This window comes from Notamacropus eugenii, chromosome 2 (assembly GCF_028372415.1).
Source record: "Notamacropus eugenii isolate mMacEug1 chromosome 2, mMacEug1.pri_v2, whole genome shotgun sequence".
Lineage (NCBI taxonomy): Eukaryota > Metazoa > Chordata > Mammalia > Diprotodontia > Macropodidae > Notamacropus > Notamacropus eugenii.
This window is the reverse complement of record NC_092873.1, coordinates 9,996,583-10,015,317: the sequence shown is the minus strand read 5'-3', so window position 1 is coordinate 10,015,317 and position 18,735 is coordinate 9,996,583. Positions and strand designations below refer to the sequence as shown.

The following is an 18,735-nucleotide window of genomic DNA, read 5'->3' as shown; positions in this document are numbered from 1 at the left end:
AAAGTTCTTCATATGTACACTCTGTTTACTTTTCAACACTGAAGATAGTGAGGCTCCAACATTACCTACCCTCCATCCCTATCTGCTTCTGATTTCAATTTTTTACTTCGTGCTCCATTTTATGAGACAATTACTCCTTTTGATCTTTTCATGTCCAATTTTGTTTTTTAGAATCACTCCATCACACAAAATTCAGTCACAATCTTTCTTTCAGATTAATTGCAATAATTATTTTTAACTTTTTTAAAATTGTATTTACCTAATTCTCTCACATTCTTCTCCCCTCCTCAGTCACTTCTTGAAAAGGCAAGCAACTTGACATAGATTATACTTGTACACCAATGCAAAATTTATTTCCATATTAGTCTTGTTGCAAAAGAAAATTCAGAGAAAAATCCCCACAAAAATGAAACAAAACAAGAGAAATAAAGTAAGTAAAAAAAAAGAAAAAGTAGGGGTGATCTGCATTTCAACTCTATCAGCTCTAACTCTGCAGGTTGGTAGATAGCACTTTTCCCTATAAGTTTTAGTCATTGAATTGCTGAGAATATTAGGTCATTCACAGTGGATTATCTTAAAATTTTGATGTTATTATGCAAAATGTTCTCCTTGCTTCTATTCACTTCACTTTACCTCTGTTCCTCTAGACTTTCACAGTTTTTTTTTTCTGAAACTATCCTGCTCATCACTTCATACAGGACTATTCTGGGTTAAAGAATACACACAGTTTTATATCCTTTTGGGAAGAGTATCAAATTATTCTCCAGCATAGTAGGCCTAGTTCATAATTCCACCCAACAGTGAATTAGTGTCCCAATTTTTCCATAACCACTCCAGTATTTATCATTCTCCTTTTCTGTCATATTAGTAAATCTAATAGGAGTGAGATGATACTTCAGAGTTGTTTTCTCTAATCAACAGTGACAAATTACCAATTGGGGAAGAAATTCTATTTGTATAAATTTGATTCATTTGTCTACTTGTTTGAGAAATGAGGCCTTTAACAGAGAAATTAGCAAAAAAATTTTGCCCAATTTCCCATCTTCCTTCTAATCTTGGTTGTATAAGTTTTGGCTGAGCATTTTTTCATTTTAATATAATTAAATTATCAATTTTAATATAACTAAATTATCAATTTAATATAATTAAATTATCAAATTTAATATAGTTAAATTATCAATTTTAATTATCAATCAATAAATTATCAATTTATCAATTTAATATAATTAAATTATCAATTAAAAACATTATCAATATAATGTTTTCTGCCTCATTTGATAATAAACTTTTCCCCTCATCCAAAGATCTGACAGGTAAAATACACCATGGTCCCACAATTTGCCCATGATATCAGCATTTATGTCTAAATCTTGTACTCATTTTCATTTTATTTTGGTATATGATATGAGATATTTCTCTATGTCTAGTTTCTGGCCAAATGAATTCCAATTTTTTCTGAAATTTTTGCTAAATAGTGAGTTCTTGTCCCCAAATCTAGAAACAATGCAGTCACTCCCATGACCCACTTCTGACTTTCCAGGGTACAGCCTACACTGCACTTCATTCCAGGCCTGACCATCACCCTAGTGAAAGAGACATTCCCTGTCAACCTCCTAAGTTGTCTTGGGCTGGAATTTCTCTTTTGCTGATGTTTTATTGATTATTACACTCTAGAATTTAATTTTACTCCTCATTTCAAACGTTTTTGGAGGGATATATGGGAGAGCTCAGGTGAGTTCCTGTATTTATTTTGCCATCTATCTCTAGCACTGTAAAAGGCAGAAAAATGAACACTTAAGAAATGATTTTTCTCTGCACAGTCATTCGTCCATCTATTCATATATTCATATTGCAATCTCTCTCTCTCTCTCTCTCTCTCTCTCTCTCTCTCTCTCTCTCTCTCTCTCTCTCTCTTTCTCTCTCTCTCTCTCTCGAGCAATAAGAAATAGATGCCATTTTAGATGGTAGCCAAGTATAAAGTTAAATAAAAGACTCCTGTTCTCAAGAAGCTGGTACTTAATATACTATAATTTATGAAGAACCTAATGTGTGCAAAAAAAAACTGTGATAGGAATAAAAAAGCAAAAATGAAACCATCTTTGCCATCAAAGAATTACGTAGATCTTAATTAGTACAAACAAATAATTCACTGAAGTGATTACATTTTCAATTTCACACTAAATATCTCCAATGGAATAGAAGCAATAAGTATAATTACATTATTGTAACATCAAAATGTTTCTATTGAAATACATACTGTCATTTTGAGAGCGCTATTGTTTTTTCTAATTGACCGAGTTATATGCCATTGGAAAAGGAAGAGAGAATCCAACAGGAATGAGAAGGCATTTTTCCTTTAAGATCTAACAGAAAATAATATGTAAAAAGCACGTAAAAGGACAAATAATCTGTAAAATTAGGGACAAAGAAGGCTAATTTCAACTTGACGCATGAGGAAAAATCATAACATCAAAGTCGAGATGAAGGGACTATTGTGGTCATCAAACACAACCACTTCATTTTATAAATGAGCAAACTTAGGAACAAAGAGTTGAAATACCATGCACAGGGTTAAAGCAGAGAGAGACAGACAGACAGACAGGGATAGAGAGAGACAGAGAGGGAAACATGTATGCATGTGTATCTAGGCATGTATTTATATATATGTATATATGTACACATATATGTTTGGAAGGATGAATACCTCTTCAATACGCAAAGAAGTAGAAGACCATTATCGTCAGGAAGATGAGTAGAAGCAAAAGTATGCAGGTGAGAAGGCAAGATTCACATTAAGGGGAAAAACAAGTCAACCATCCTGATGGTTGCATTTGGTTCAGGTTACCTGCTGTTTTTCTAGGTATAACTGAGTGGTCTGTTAATTTTTATGATGCCACTTTTGACTAAAGACCCTGGGCTGATGTCATGATAATTCAACTACAGACAATAACCACTTATAGGATAGGTCTAGGTTATGCTAAAATCAATGATGGATTCATTGCAACCCGTGTAACATTTCTTCTAAGGGTCTTTTTTACTGGATAGTTTTGTTTTTAATACCATTTCTGATCTTTTCAGGCAACCTCATGTATCATGTTGCACATATGACTGCCCAAGTATATATTCTTCAGCTTTTTTGTGTTTTCAGTGATGGAGGGAAAAAAATCCTCCTGACCATCTTGCTCATGGCAGCTGTGACCTTCTGGTTCCTCAGGCTGTAGATGATAGGGTTCATGAGTGGAGGCAGTATTGTATAGGCCATTGCAATTAAAAGGTTTTGGATAGGTGATGTGTCTGATGTGTCCCTGAGGACTGCAGTCATTACCGAAGTGAGAAATAAGATGAGGATAATCAACTGAGGGGAGCAGGTTGAAATGGCCTTGTAGTGTCCTTCTACAGAAGGAATCTTGAGCACACTGGAGAAGATGCGAGCATAGGATATAATTAAATATGCAAAGCAGAATAACAAAAAACTTGAACTTGCTACAATTAATACAAACTCAGAATTAAACACCTCAGAGGTTGCGACTTTCAAGACATGAGGCACGTCACAGAAGAACTGGTGGATCACATTGGATCCTGAGAAGGACAGGCGGAACATGTTACCTGTGTGTACAGCTGAATAAATGAGCCCGCTGACCCATGAGCCAGAGACTGCCCAGACACAACGTGCTGGCATCATGATGATGCTATAGTGTAGGGGGTGGCAGATGGCCACAAAGCGGTCATAGGACATGGCCACAAGTAAAGCAAACTCTGTTGCTGAAAAAAAGAGGAAGAAGGAGATCTGAGCAGCACAGCCAAGGAGGGATAGAGACTGACAGCCAGATAAGGAATTCACAATGAATTTAGGAAGTGTAACTGAAATGGTGCAGATATCTAGTAGGGATAAGTTGCTCAGGAAAAAGTACATAGGACAGTGAAGTTGTGGGTCAGTAAAAATTGCAGCGATGGTGAGAAGATTGCCCATCAGGGCAGCCAGGTAAATCAATAGGAACAGCAGAGCATGTAAGACCTGCAGCTCCCGTGTGCTGGAGAACTCTATGAGGAGGAATTCTGTGATGATTGAGAGGTTGCCCATCTCCGCTGGTGAGCTGGAAGTTAACTGAAATCAGTATGATTTCAGTTATATGAGTAGCAGAACAGTATGAGTAGCAGAAAAGATGATGAAAAGAACGAATTAAAGTACTTATTCCAGTAGAACAAGTTAACTATTCTGTCCCATTGAACCTGATGAAAAGAAAAAACACATTTTATTTTAAGTCCAAAATCAGTTGAAGGCAGAGCTTGCAGCAGAAAAGATGAGGCTAAGGTGTGTCAAAGAATTTTGCAACAGAGTTTTAAATACTTAGATTTAAAGACAGTACAGAAAGAACATGATACACATTAAGAAAGTGAATAGTGCCACTCCAAAGTTAATCAAAAGGACTATCACCCCCAAGAGTGGAACTGGATTTCATTCACACACATGTACACACACAAACACACACATACACACGTATATATATTTAAACACAAAACTAAAAATATATTTTGTGTACACACATCTGTATATGTATATAAACATATCTATATCTATACACATATTTTATATCTCTATCTATCCATAATTTTAGGTAGAGAATGAAAGAGCAATGATGATCAGGGAACGATTAATATTTTATTGCATATATCAAAGGATTCTGTTCAGGAATGTAGTTTGAAAACATTCAAAAATTATATATATTAAGTTAATTTTATGGATAACCTTATTTCACAGGTTTGTAAAGCAACGGTCCAAACTGATTCACTGTTTGGTTTTGCTTTTTTACAAAGTAACAAAGACTATTAGTAGCATAGTCAGATTGTGAAAAAAATTATTTTGATTTTAAATGCAGCTTTTCTCGTGCAGGAAAAATAGAAATACAAATAGCTTTAAAACAAATAATGGTGATTACTCAGTGTTATTGACACATTTTTCAGTTGTGTTCAACTCTCCATGATTCCATTTGGACTTTCTTGGTAAATGTACTGGAGTGGTTTGCCATTTTCTTCTCCAGCTCATTTTATAGATGAGGAACTGAGGTAAACAGGATTAAATAACTTGCCCAGGGTCACACAACCAATGGGTATCTGAACCAGATGTGAACTCACAAAATGCTTGCTATTCAACTCATCAATATGTATTGTTTAATATATATGACATAGCCTTAAACTAAAAAGAACATTACACAGTAGAACTGTCATCTATTTCAAAATGCTCATTATTTTTTGTTGGTTTGTTTCCTTTGCCTACTCATCTCTGTGGTCCAGCCTCTTTTGCACTTGCCAGGCATTTCTAAAGCTCTGATCCTGAGCTTACAAGTAAGCAACTGGTCAACATTTTACTACTATAATCTTTTCCTCAGTCTTAACTTGGCCTTCTTAAAAGAAACAGATGTCCTCTTTGTGTCCCAAAATTTAGTGACTAGCAGAACCTCTTGTTCTTCTTCAGGCTGAGGAATTCCTACCTGAATAAGTTACCTCTTTTTCCTCACTCACTGAGACTCTCTTCTTTAAATAAGATGAATTTGGTTTCTACTTGTTCTTGTGAGAACATTTTCCCATAGTAAGATAAGACTAAGCCTGAGGTTCGTCCATGTCTTCCATCTGGTTCAATGATCATAAGATAGACCTAGGACCTCAAGAGAACTCATTTTTACCCTTAATTTTACACTCTCCTTGGAATTTCCCTCTAGGGCCAACTCTTAATCTCTCATTTCTTGTTTCCTCTTGGTATCAGGACCAAGATCTGTAAAATAACTACTTTGGAAAATATAATCCACACTGCCCCTACTAGAGCCATTTATGATTCCTGTGATCTCTGCATACTATTTCTTATTGTATGAAAGGAATCATTTTCCTGATCAGGTACTATGAGAATGAAGTACTGCAACCACTAATTGACTTTGAGAAGGAATAAGTAATGGCATGGTGATTTTGTTTCTAAAGGCACCTGCTGGAGATAAAACTTTGACCACCATTTCAGATGATCAGGACAGCTAAGGTAGAAATGGAAAGGGAGATGGTGGAGATAGAGATGTAGGTAGAGAGAAATATATTTACATACAAATATACATAGAGACGATAGATAAATAAAAGCCTACATATCCACATAGATATAGATAGATAGATGTTATTGATATCAATAGACATATTGATCTAGTGACATCCAGACTTGTATATATGTGTATATACATCTCTCTATATATATGCATATATATACATATACATATATGAGTGTGCTTTACATATGTGAACGTAGAAAAATCATGTGTATGTTGATATAGATTAAATAATTTTCATATACTCACATAAATGTGTATGTATGGAGAAAGATGATTAGATAGATAGACAGACTGATGGATGGAGAGATCGATACACCTATTTCACCCTTCCACGTCATCACTAATACTCTTCTAAACCTCAACCTCTTTAACAAGTTTTCTTCAAAACCTAGACTCAAAATGCAACATTAGAATTTATTCTCCAACTTTCCAAATATTCCATCATTTAGTCTCACAATTTAATTACTTTAACAGCACTGTCAAATTCAGTGCACCTGAATTCACTGACAGATCATAATCTCAACTCCTGCCCTACATGCAGACCTATGTACATGTATCTATAGAAGACACACACACCTATACACATTCACATTTATACACACATACACATATGTAAACAAAATTCATATTGCTGTCTCCAGGCTTCTCATGCCCCCTCTACAAGCAAAAGTGAAAAAGAAGGCACATACTTAGAATTCTCAGAGGACAACATGAGAAAGCAAAAATTTAGAGGGTTTTAAGCTATATTATCGGTCTCTGCCTCTCAATTTTTACTGAGAAATGAGGAACAATCGCTTTATTTCCTGCATATGTAAATGCCCATTTTCCCAGGAAGAAACTAGGAGATGTAGCATCTACTTCAAGTCATTCAAAAGTGGCCTCCACCTGAAAGAGTTACTGAATGTCACACCTTCTTTGAAAACATCTGGAGAATTGCTGAGATCCTCAGTGAAGACCCTCATCTCTCTCTGAATATCTCTTTCAAACATGATCATTGGAGCAGGAACCCAAGGCTGTAAGGAAGCTTAGACAGCAGTTATTCAGGCCCTTTCTTTTAGAAAGGAAGGACAGAGACATGCAATGACTGATTCTAGTTTCCCCAGATTGTAAATGACAAAGCCCAGATTAAATAACTGCCTTCTGCTTCCAAATTCTCCATTTCCTCCACTGGTATTCAAAAGGCCAACCCCTCTTTGTTGGAACAAAAATGAGTTACAGACTAAGCTACAGCAAAGTTCAGTAAGGAAGTGACTCTCTTGACCAACTCTCTTTATGATCAGTAACACAAAAGATCAGACCAAGAAATAGGACTCATATTTACATAACACGCTTGAGATTCATAAAATGTGTCACACACATCATCATGATGAGTCTCAGAATGAATCTGTGCTCTACAAAGATGATCCATGCACATCAGTACAGGCATGTTAATGGAAGGTTCAGCAAGGCTGATGCTTACCCACAATTAAGTCACAGTAAGTCAAGAGTCATTTATTAAGTGGCTACTATGTCCTAGACATTGTGGTGAACACTGGGGTTACAAAGAAGGGCAAAACACAACCCCTGACTTCAACAAACTCACAATCAATGGGGAGGAAAAAATAGGAAAGAAATATGTGAAAATGATGTATTCATGAAGAACTGGAGATAATCTCAGAGGGAAGCCAAAAAGATTACACAGTGCATAAGAGCAAGAAGAACTTGGACAAAAGTCTTAATTCCAAATCACAAAACTATCCACGGTGTGATGCCAAACAACCTCCCACAAAAGAGTATGACTGACATGGAGACCAGAACTCAAGTTCACACATTAAGACTCTGAGCAAACTGACCAGTCACAAAGAAAACTAGTCATAATCATAATGAAAATACCTGAGTTATTTTTTCTGAAGTGTGTACTTTCCAGTTGTTACTGTCATTTGGTTCTCTACCTGCTTACAGTTCTGCAAAGAATCTGGAGACATTTTCTTTCCTCACTAATTGATTTCATTCTTACTGGAAGGGCAAAAATGTGACAAGGCACTGAAGTCTAAACTGCCGAACTTGTAGACATTCTGGAGATTTTTGGTGATTCTTTTGTCATAGAACTCAGTGAAATATATTGCCCAGTGTCTTTTGGAGAGGGTGCTGTGAAATCACCAGAGTATTCTAGATAAACATCATCATACCCTGGGTTGCTATGGATCCTCTGACCCATCTCTTGAGAATAATTAGATAGGGGATAGTCTATTTTAAATAACATAGGGAAAATGCTCTCCCTTTACTCTCATTAAAAAAAGAAGTTATAAAAGTATAAGCTATTGGGATCCCTCATTCCACATGATTCTTAATCAATAGTCAATAGACATACAATGAATACCTAGTATAAGCCTCCCACATTCAAAACAAGGTCAATTGCAAGTCATGTCATCATTTATCTGATGGCATGGTCCTCCCTCTTCGGCAATGAAGGACAAACACAACAACAACTGTATATCAGGCACTGTGTTAAGTGTAAAGGAAATGGAAGGAGGAAGATGAAGGTGAAATAGCATCTAGCAAAAGACCATGTTGGAAAAGTACCAAGTCAGTGCAACTCGTAGGAAATGAGAAGATTGTGCTGGGCTCACCCATTAAATGCAGGGTTTAGAGGTCAGGGCTCTGCTCTCCAGTAATAGGCTCCAAACAGAGGTGTAGAGGGTAATAATGAGACATGTGGTACAGTTGATTCAGTGTCACAGGATAATGTGATTTTACAATGAGTTTATTTATTAAATGTTTAATTTCTTGGTTCATATTTCTTAATTCACTCTTTAAAATTTTATTCACATTCCTTTTTTATATATCTGAACCACAAGGAGGGTGAAGAAAAAGGAAAAAAGGCCTTATACATACAAAATATTTATAGAAGCTCTCTTTTGTGTGGCAAAGAATTGGAAATTGGAGTGGGGTGCCCGTCAATTGAGGAATGGCTAAACAAGTCATGGTACATGATTGTGATGGAGAACTATTATACTATGAGAAGTGATGAGGGAAATGGTTTCAAAAAAATATGGGAAGACTTGGATGAACTTCTGCAAAGTGAAGTGAGCAGACAGGAAGAGTAATCAACTGGGAAACACTTAGTTATTCTGGTCAATACAATCATCCAGGAAATTGTCAAAGGACTCATGAGGAAACATGCTATCTATATCCAAAGAAAGAATCCATGAATTCTGAGAGCAAATTGAAATATAATTTTCTCCCTTTCTTATTTTTCTTTCTTTTTTATGAAATGGCTAATTTGGCTCTGTGTCTTATGGGATTTCAATTCTATAACTGATATCATATCGTTCACGTTCTAGGTGGCTGGGGAGGAATGGGACGGAGAGAATTTAGAACTCAATTTTTTACATTAATAATGAACAAATAGTTAATATTTTTGATTCTCGTGTTTTTCTGATTCTTCTCACCTCACTCTGCGTAATTGATATGTCTCCTCAAATCATGTTTTCCTGAAATCATCCTCTTAATCATTTCTTATAGCACAATAGTATTCCACCACAGTCGTAAACCACAACTTGTTGAACCATTCCCAGTTGATGGATATCCACACAATTTCTAATTCTTTTGCTATCACAAAAAGACCTGTTATGTTTTTTCTACGTATTGGCCCCTTTCTTTTCTTATTTTATCCCTTTGTGAAACAGCCCTAGAAGTGGAATTGCAAGTCAAAGTTTTATAGACAGTTTCATAGACTTTGAACACAGCTCCAAATTATTTTCTATAATGACTGAACCAGTTCACATCTTAACCAACAGTGAATTAGTGTTTCTATTTTTTCCACATCCATTTGAGCATTTGATATTTTGCTTTTCTGCTATGGTAGATAGTCTGATAAACATGGGATCTTAAGCACATTACATGAATCAACAGGGAATTATTAACATTTTTTTCATATGACAATACTGAAAATGATAGTAAAACAACAAAGTAACATTGTGTCAATTTATAAGTTAACAAAATGATTCACCATTCTCTTTTCTTAAATTTTATTGATATATTTGAATTTTCCATTATTTATACTTCCAAATTCATCGCCTTATCTTGCCTTTTCCAGAGAGTTAGGTGTTTTGGAAACTAGATGGCACAGGAGACATAGTGCTGCACTTGGAGGCAAAAACACTTATCATCCTTACTTCAAATATGAACTTATTTCAAATTTACTGTTTGCGGAAAGCTGGAAAAATCACTTAAACTTGCTTGCCTCACTTTCCTCACTTGAAAAATGAGCTGGAGTAGGAAATGGCAAATCACTCCAGCATCTTTGCCAAGACAACAATAATTGAGATCACAAAGAGCTTGACATCAACGGTTCCCTTGCAGTGGTAGGGATAAGGTAAAGGTCTTCAATCTCATTCCAGTAGGGAACTCTAAACTAAAGAAAGTCCTTCTATAATTGCAGACCTGTAACTTCTTTGCAACTTAAACATTTAAGGAGTTTTCCAAAGCACAGAGGGTTTCAATAATTTACCCACGATTACCTACTTTTTTCAAGTCACTATTTCCTGAGGAAGTTCTAGGCACATTACCTATTTGTCTCCACTTAGCTATCTCTGTAATCTACTGTACCTTCCCACCAGGTCTCTTGCCCACCTACTTTGGGGTAATGCTTCTCTGAATCTTATTTTCTGAATTAGAAAGTCATTGGGCAGAATTATGATTTTTAAGGGTGTCTTAGCCATGCTTCTCACTTCTTTCCTGCTTCAGGCCCCATGAAATGGGAATGGCTTTAGAAAATATGGTGACCCTATTTCTAGCTCCCTATCATATTTTGTCTTCCTCTATTAGAATTTAAGCTTCTTGAGATTAGGAGCTTTGTTATTGTTTTTGGAGGAGAGGGTTTTATGTATTTTATCTATTTTGTTTGTGTGTATGTTTGTGTCTATTTATCTCTCTATGCATCTATCTATCTATCTATCTATCTATCTATCTATCTATCTATCTATCTGTCTACCTACCTACCTACCTCTTTCTTTCTTCCTTCCTTCCTTCCTTCCTTCCTTCCTTCCTTTCTCTCTTTCTTTCTCTCTTTCTTTCTTTCTTTCTTTCTTTCTTTCTTTCTTTCTTTCTTTCTTTCTTTCTTTCTTCCTTTCTTTCTGTCTATGTCTATTGTCTTCCCCACTGGACTGTATTTGGCCATTCATTCCATCCTCAACACTTAACACAAAACTCATCACATAATGGCCTTAATAAATGGTTACTGAGTGACAGATTGATGTTTCCTTCATCTCAATGGACTGAAAATATTTTTGTAGACTTTTCTGGGTGGAGTGTGAATCCAGGCTGACCTATTAGTCTGGGGAAAATAGACTGGCAGAAGATGCTTTAGACCTTAGGGGTCATTACATATAATTGCCTCATTTAAAAATGAGGAAATTTTGGTCAAAGTGATTAAGCCTTTCTTTCCAAGGGAAACAAAAATATTTTGTGTATTTCTAACCCACGACTGCCTGTACAGTGGTCTATGAACTGTTAAAGTTCTATAGGTAAGGGAAGTACACGGCCATTATGACAATGAGTCGAAGAAAACACATGACAGCGTGAAGGGCAAATATGTGTTGGGAGAGAAACAATACAACCATCCTGAGAGATGTTGGCTAAGCTTATCTATTGTTGATCAGGGGATGAATTGGTGTTACATCCATTCTTCTGCTGACAACCCAAAGTCAATGGGTTGGTGTTATGATAATTCACAACAGACAATAACCCCTTGTAGGATAGATAAAAAATAAATTATTGATTCACTTCATTCAATGTAACATTATATCTAAGATGTTGCTTTTCTGGGGACTATTGTTTTGGTGCTATCTCTACCCATTTCAGGCTGCTTTACACAAATTTAGACATATTTCCTAGATTTTCCCTGTTTTCAAGGAAAGACATTAATTTCTTGGTGAAAATGCCCTCTGAATTATCTTGACAATGGTAACTGTGACCTTATTATTTCTTATACTGCAGATGATGGGCCAATACCTGCCCCCAAAATTACCCATATACTGGCATCATGGTGATATCAGCTAACAGAAGCCATAGTGATATAGGACAAGTTCAATGGTGAAAGGACATGGGTTGATATCCAGTCAAGGAGTTCACAATGAAGTTATGAAGCATGATTAAGATGTCACAGATATTTAGCTAGCATTTGTTGCTCAGAAAAAAAAGATAAAAGAGGAAATGTGTTGAGCAAAAAATAATAATTATAGCAATGATGAGAAGATTGACCATCTCAGGACCACCAGACAAATTAGCAGGAAGATTCCAATGTGTAGGCTCTGCATTTCTTGTATGTGATGGAGAAATTAAAATTAAACTTTGCTTTCTATCTTTAGGGAGCACACAGTCTAATAGTTGATTAAGTCATATGCATAGGTATGATTCACATGACATATAACGTGACAAATATTATGAAAAATGATAGTAGATGGGTGCGTTTGAGATCGCAAAACTAAGTTCTTTTAACATCTGAGAGAAAAGGTCATGAGGAGAAAAGGAAAGACCATTTAATCAGAGACCTAATAATGCTGACTTCACTACCTAGTCAACTCATTCCCTGGACTTCATTAGCTTTTAACCAGTGTCACTACTCCTGTATAGTCACTTTCCCTTCAAATTCCCTTTATGTTTTGGCTTTCTCTATTAGAATGACATATCCTGGAGACATCTGGATTAGTTTTATTTCCGTGTCTTACTCTTTCTTACTTTTTTCAAGTGATAATTTTCAAAATTTTTATCAAATTAAAAGTAATAACATTTAAAATCTTTTCTTTTAATTTTGAATTCCAAATTACCTAATTCTGTCCTTCCCCAGCTTCTCCTTCCAAAAGGCATGCGATGTCATAGAGATAATGCAGTCATGCAAAACATTTTCATATTAGACAAACTGCAAAACAAAACAAATCCAAAACAAAACATACACAAAAGTAATAGAAATAAAGGAAGAAAAAACACTTGGATTTGATGTACATTCATACTCTGTCAATTCTTTCTCCTCAGGTAGATAGAATTTTTGGTTGCATCACGGAACTACTGAGAATAGCTGTCATTCACAATTCATTATCTTACATTACTGTTGTTACTATGTACTGTATTTTTCTGTTTCTGTTCACTTCATTTTTCAGCAGTTTATATGTCTTTTCAAGTTTTTTCTGAAACCGTCCTGCTCATCATTTCTTATAGACAGTAGTATTAATAAAAATCACGTACCACAATTTGTTTAGCCATTCCCCAATTAGTGGTCATCCTCTGAATTTCTAATTCTTTTCTACCAGAAAAAGACCTGCTATAAGTATCGTCATACATATTTCATTTTCCTTTATTTTTTGAAATGTTTGCATACAGACTGTGTAGTGGTATTAGTTTGCCAAATGGTATTAACAGTTTTATAGCCCTTTGGCCATAGTTCCAAATTATTCTCCAGAATGATAGAACTAGTTCACAACTCCACCAATAGTTCATTAGTGCTCCAACTTTTCCATATCCCATCCCACATGTATCATTTTCTTTTCCTGTCATATTAGCCAATCTGATATAGATGAGTTGGTACCTCAGAGTTCCTTTCTGTAAAAAGTAGTGACTAATTATCAAATGGAAATGACTTGTATTCTTACAAATTTGATTTGTTTCTCTACATACTTGAGAAATGAGGCCTCTAAAAGAGAAATTAGCTGTAAAAATTTTCCCCAGTTTCCTGCTTTCCTTCTAATGTTGGCTGCATCAGTTCTGATCAAACAAAAATTTTTAATTTAATATAGTCAGAATTATTCATTCTATGTACTATAATGCTCTCTATCTCATTTGGTCACAAATTCTTTCTTTATGCATTAATCTGAAAAGTAAAATATCCCATGCACCCACCATTTGCTTGTGATATTAGTCTTTATGTCTAAAACATATACTCATTTTCCTTACTTTGTTATATGATGTGACAAGTTGCTCTGTATCTGCTTTCTGGCCAAATCCTTTACAGTTTTCCCAGAAATTTTTATTTAGTGCTGAGTCCTACTCCTCAAACTGAGGAACAATGTAGCCACTCCCATGACCCACTGCTAGCTTTTCATGGTGCAGCCTGCCCTGCACTGCACTCCATCCATGACCATCACTTTGGTGAAGAAGACATTGCTTGCCAGCTTCCTAAGTTGTCTTGGGCTGGAAAACTATTTTATCCTGAATTTTTGTTTCTTATGCCACTTTAGAATTTTATTTGATGCTTTCTTTTAAAGTTCTTTGGAGGGAAATTTGGAAAAGCTCGGTTGAGTTCTTGCCTTAACTTTGCCATCTACCTCTGCCTCTGTATAACGCAAAAAAAAAGCACTTAATTGCTTTTTCCTCTCTGCATCCATCCATCCATTCATACTAAAGTCTCTGTCTCTCTCTGTGTGCCTGTCTCTATGTTTCTGTCTGTCTGTCTCTGTCTGTCTCTCTCCCTTTTTATCTCTGTCCCTCCGTATTCTATTACACAAAAGATCATTACTTGTCTCCTAAGAAAGACATAAAATGCTAAGTAGTAGGAAAATATAAAGTAAAAGAAGTATGCTGTTCTCAGAAAGCTTGAAATTAATGAACAATTACGTATGATGCAGCTACTGTGTGAGAAAAAAACTGTGCTAAGGATATAAAGACAAAATTGAAATAGTCTTTGTCCTCAAGAATTTAGCTTGACCGGACTTTTCTCCCAAGCTTGGTGCCAGGATGTACTGCTTCAGTCTCATCCCTGAAACAAGATGGTGAAGGTTAGAGTCAATGAATTTGGCTGTATTGAGCACCTGGTAACTAGGGCTGCATTCACCTCAAGTGGGGTAGACATTGTGGCCATCAATGATCCCTTCACTGACCTCAACTACATAGTTTATGTGTTTCAATATGACTCCATTCATGGCAGGTTCAAGGGCACTGTCAAGGATTAGAATAGGAAGCTGATGATCAGTGGAAAAACCATTACTATCTTCCAGGAGAGGGATCCCACCAGCATCAAATAGGGAGATGCTGGAGCCGAGTATGTTGTAGAGTCCACTGGAGTCTTTACCACCCTAGAGAAGGCTGGGGCTTACTTGAAGGGTAGAGCCAAGAAGGTCATCATCACTGCCCTTTCTGCTGATGCCCCAATGTTCATGATGGGAGTGAACCATGGAAAATATGATAATTCTCTTAAGAGTGTCAGTAATGCTTCCTGTACTACCAACTGCTTGGCCCCCTTGGCCAAGGTCATTCCTAATAACGTTAACACTGTGGAAGGACTCGTGACTACAGTCCATGCCATTACTGCTACCCAGACTACAGTAGATGGCCCCTCTGCTAAGCTGTGACGTGATGGGCGTGGTGCTGCACAAAACATCCTCTCTGGTTCCACTGATGCTGCTAAGGCTGTAGGCAAGGTCATACTTGAATTGAATGGGAAGTATTTGTCCCAATACATCCCTGTAGCAGGGAGAAGAAGCCTAAAGTCCTATATTGTGTATCATCGTTAAGGTCACTACACTCAGTGCACAGAAAAAAAGAATTTAGCTGGGTCCTAATAGTGTAAATAATAAACCCCGTGAGGGATTGCAGTTTTTATATTGCACCAGATATTGCCTTTAGATTAGAACCAATTATCACATTTTTCAAAACTGTAACTTCAAATTTTGCCAACTGAAATGCACATGGTCACTTCAAAGGAGTCATTATTTTTGCTGTTGTTTGCAATAGAAAGGAACAGATAATCCACCAGAGCAAATAAGGTGCTTCCAGATATAGTAGAAAATAAAACTCAATACACTCACAGGAAAAAATAAAAGTAAAGCATATAATTTGGTAAAATGAAACATTACTTCCACCTTGAGGGATGAAGAAAGATTTTGTGCAAGATCATCACATCAACATTTAGATGGTGGTGAACAAGTCCAAAATGCTCATGTTACAAATGAACTAACTTGGGAACAAAGAGTTTAAGTTCCCAGAGAACCACTATATACATATATACAGACATTTATGACTATTTATGTGTATATATATATATTTCTGTGTGCATATATGTGTATGTGTGTGTATATACGTATTGTGTGTGTATCTGAAAGATGAAGAGATCTTCAACAGGCAAAGAAGAAGGACATTACCACCATAAAGATGAATGGAAGAAAAAAGACAAAAGCAAAAAGGCAACAAAACATTAAGTGGGAAAGACAGCACAATCATCCTGATGGCTGCTTTTGATTAAGCGTATATACCATTATTCAGGACAATGAGTGAACCACTGATTCTTCTAATGGCACTGTTGTCCAAAGACAACGAGCTGATGTCATCATAATTCCCTTATCGACAATAACCACTTGAAGAATTGGTCTCAGCTCTGTGAAAATAAAAGACTAATTCATTCGGTCCCATGTAATGTTTGATCTAAGGGTCTGTTTTCATGGGTGGTATAATTCTGGTGCCATTTCTCTCCTTTTTAACCTACTCTCTGTTTCACCTCACACATTTGACAGAGCAAATACATATTCTTCACCCATTTTTTTGTTTTCAAGGATGAACAATTCTTTCTTGGGAAAAAAGATCTTCCTGATCATCTTGCCCATGGCAGCTGCGACCTTCTGGTTCCTCAGGCTGTAGATAATGGGGTTCATAAATGGGGGAATTATGGTATAGACCATTTCAATTAAAAGATTTTGGATAGGTGGTGTGTCTGATGTGTCCCTGAGTACTGCAATCATTATGGAAATGAGAAACAAGATGAGGATGATCAACTGAGGGGAGCAGGTTGAAATGGCCTTGTAGCGTCCTTCCACAGAAGGAATCTTGAACACACTGGAGAAGATGCAAGCATAGGATGCAATTAAAAAGGCAAAGCAGAAGGACAAAGAACACAAACTTGCTACAATTAATACAAACTCAGTATTAAACACATCAGTGGCTGAGACTTTCAAGACGTGAGGGACATCACAGAAGAACTGATGGATCACGTTGCATCCTGAGAAGGGTAGGCGGAACATGTTCCCTGTGTGTACAGCTGAATAAATGAATCCACTGAGCCATGAACCAGATGCTGCCCAGACACAGCGGGCTGGAGTCATGATGTTGCCATAGTGCAAGGGGTGGCAGATGGCCACAAAGCGGTCATAGGACATGGTCACAAGCAAAGCAAACTCTGTTGCTGAAAGAAAGAGAGAGAAGAAGATCTGTGCAACACAGCCAAGGAGGGACAAGGATTGAGAACCAGACAAGGAATTCATAATGAATTTAGGAAGAGTGACTGAGATGGTGCACATATCCAGTAAGGTTAAGTTGCCCAGGAAAAAATACATAGGACAGTGAAGGTGTGAGTCAGAAATAACTGCAGCAATGGTGAGAAGATTGCCCATCAAGGCAGCCAAGTAAATCAGCAGGAACAGCAGAGCATATAAGACCTGCAGCTCTCGTGTCCTGGAAAACTCCATGAGGAGGAATTCTGTGATGATTGAGAGGTTGCACATCCCCGCTGGTGAGCTGGAAGTTAAGTAAAATCAAATCACAGTATGAGTAGCAGAAAAAATGCTGAAAAAAACAATGTATTAAAATAATTATTCAGATAAAACTTGAAAGCTACTCTGTTTCATTAAACCTGAACAAAAGCAAAATCACTTTCTTTTAATGCCCAAACCTGCTGAATGCAGAACTTGCAGTAGAAAAGATGAGGTTAAGATGCATCCAACAATGCTGGAACAGAGTTTTAAATACTTAACTCTGCAGAATGAACAGAGAAAGTTATACACTATGAACACTATGAAAGTGAATTTTGCGACTACAAATTATAATACCATTGGACATTTGCACCATCTCAGTTACTCTTACTAAGGATGTAAATTAATTTCCTACATGTGCATGCATGCACACAAATGCACACACGTAGGAGTACACACATATATAAATACATGTATTTGCCTACACTCATGTACATACCTATAGAACTATCTATATTTGTATTTATTGATCTATAGATCCAGGTAGAAAGAGAGAATGAAAGATGAGGATGAGGAAAAGATGAATATTTTTATTGCATATTTCATAGGATTGAGTTCAGGAAAGTGATTGGAAAACATTTAAACATTATACGAATTGAGTTAGTTTTCTTGATAACATTGTTTAACACCTTGGGAAGGCAAGGCCCAAACTGATTCAGTGTTTTGTATAAAGTAACAAAGACAGTTAGTAGTAAATTCCCAACTTGAAACAAATTATTGTGACTCTAAATGAAGTTTAACTCATAAAAAATAGAAATACAAAAAGTTATGGAATCAGGAACAGCTATTACTCAGTTGTTGTTGCTGCTGTTAAAACATTTGTCAGTTGTATTCAATTTTCCATAGTTCCATTTATGTTTGGCTTGGCAAAGATACAGGAGTGCTTTGCCGTTTCCTTCTCAAGCTTATTTCATAGGTGAGGAGCTCTGGCAAATGGGATTAAATGACTTGCCCAGCATCACACAACGGATAGATATCTCTGACCAGATTTGAACTCACAAAAGCGAGTCTTCCTGACTTAAGGCCCAACACTCTGTAATGCTACTTAGCTGCTCAATTACTGTGTCCTCCATTCAAACGATCAATATGTCCTACCCTTAAACTAAAAAGAATGTGACACAGGAGAAATGTCATCACTTCGAAAAATGATTGTCATA

General features: G+C 36.4%; 2 protein-coding genes across 2 annotated transcripts; both read right to left on the bottom strand.

Moving 5' to 3' along the window:
• Positions 1-3,127: 3,127 nt before the first annotated feature.
• Positions 3,128-4,081, bottom strand: LOC140522482 (olfactory receptor 14I1-like). Its single transcript, XM_072637912.1, has one exon. The coding sequence runs from the start codon at positions 4,079-4,081 to the stop codon at positions 3,128-3,130; it is 954 nt and encodes a 317-aa protein (XP_072494013.1).
• A 12,471-nt stretch (positions 4,082-16,552) lies between these two features.
• Positions 16,553-17,551, bottom strand: LOC140522481 (olfactory receptor 14I1-like). The gene has a single exon (XM_072637911.1). It carries the CDS (start codon positions 17,549-17,551, stop codon positions 16,553-16,555), a length of 999 nt encoding a protein of 332 aa, XP_072494012.1.
• Positions 17,552-18,735: the final 1,184 nt, after the last annotated feature.

Coding starts and splice junctions, on each gene's coding strand:
- LOC140522482 (XM_072637912.1), bottom strand. CDS start 4,081: ATGGGCAACCTCTCAATCATCACAGAATTCCTCCTCATAGAGTTCTCC.
- LOC140522481 (XM_072637911.1), bottom strand. CDS start 17,551: ATGTGCAACCTCTCAATCATCACAGAATTCCTCCTCATGGAGTTTTCC.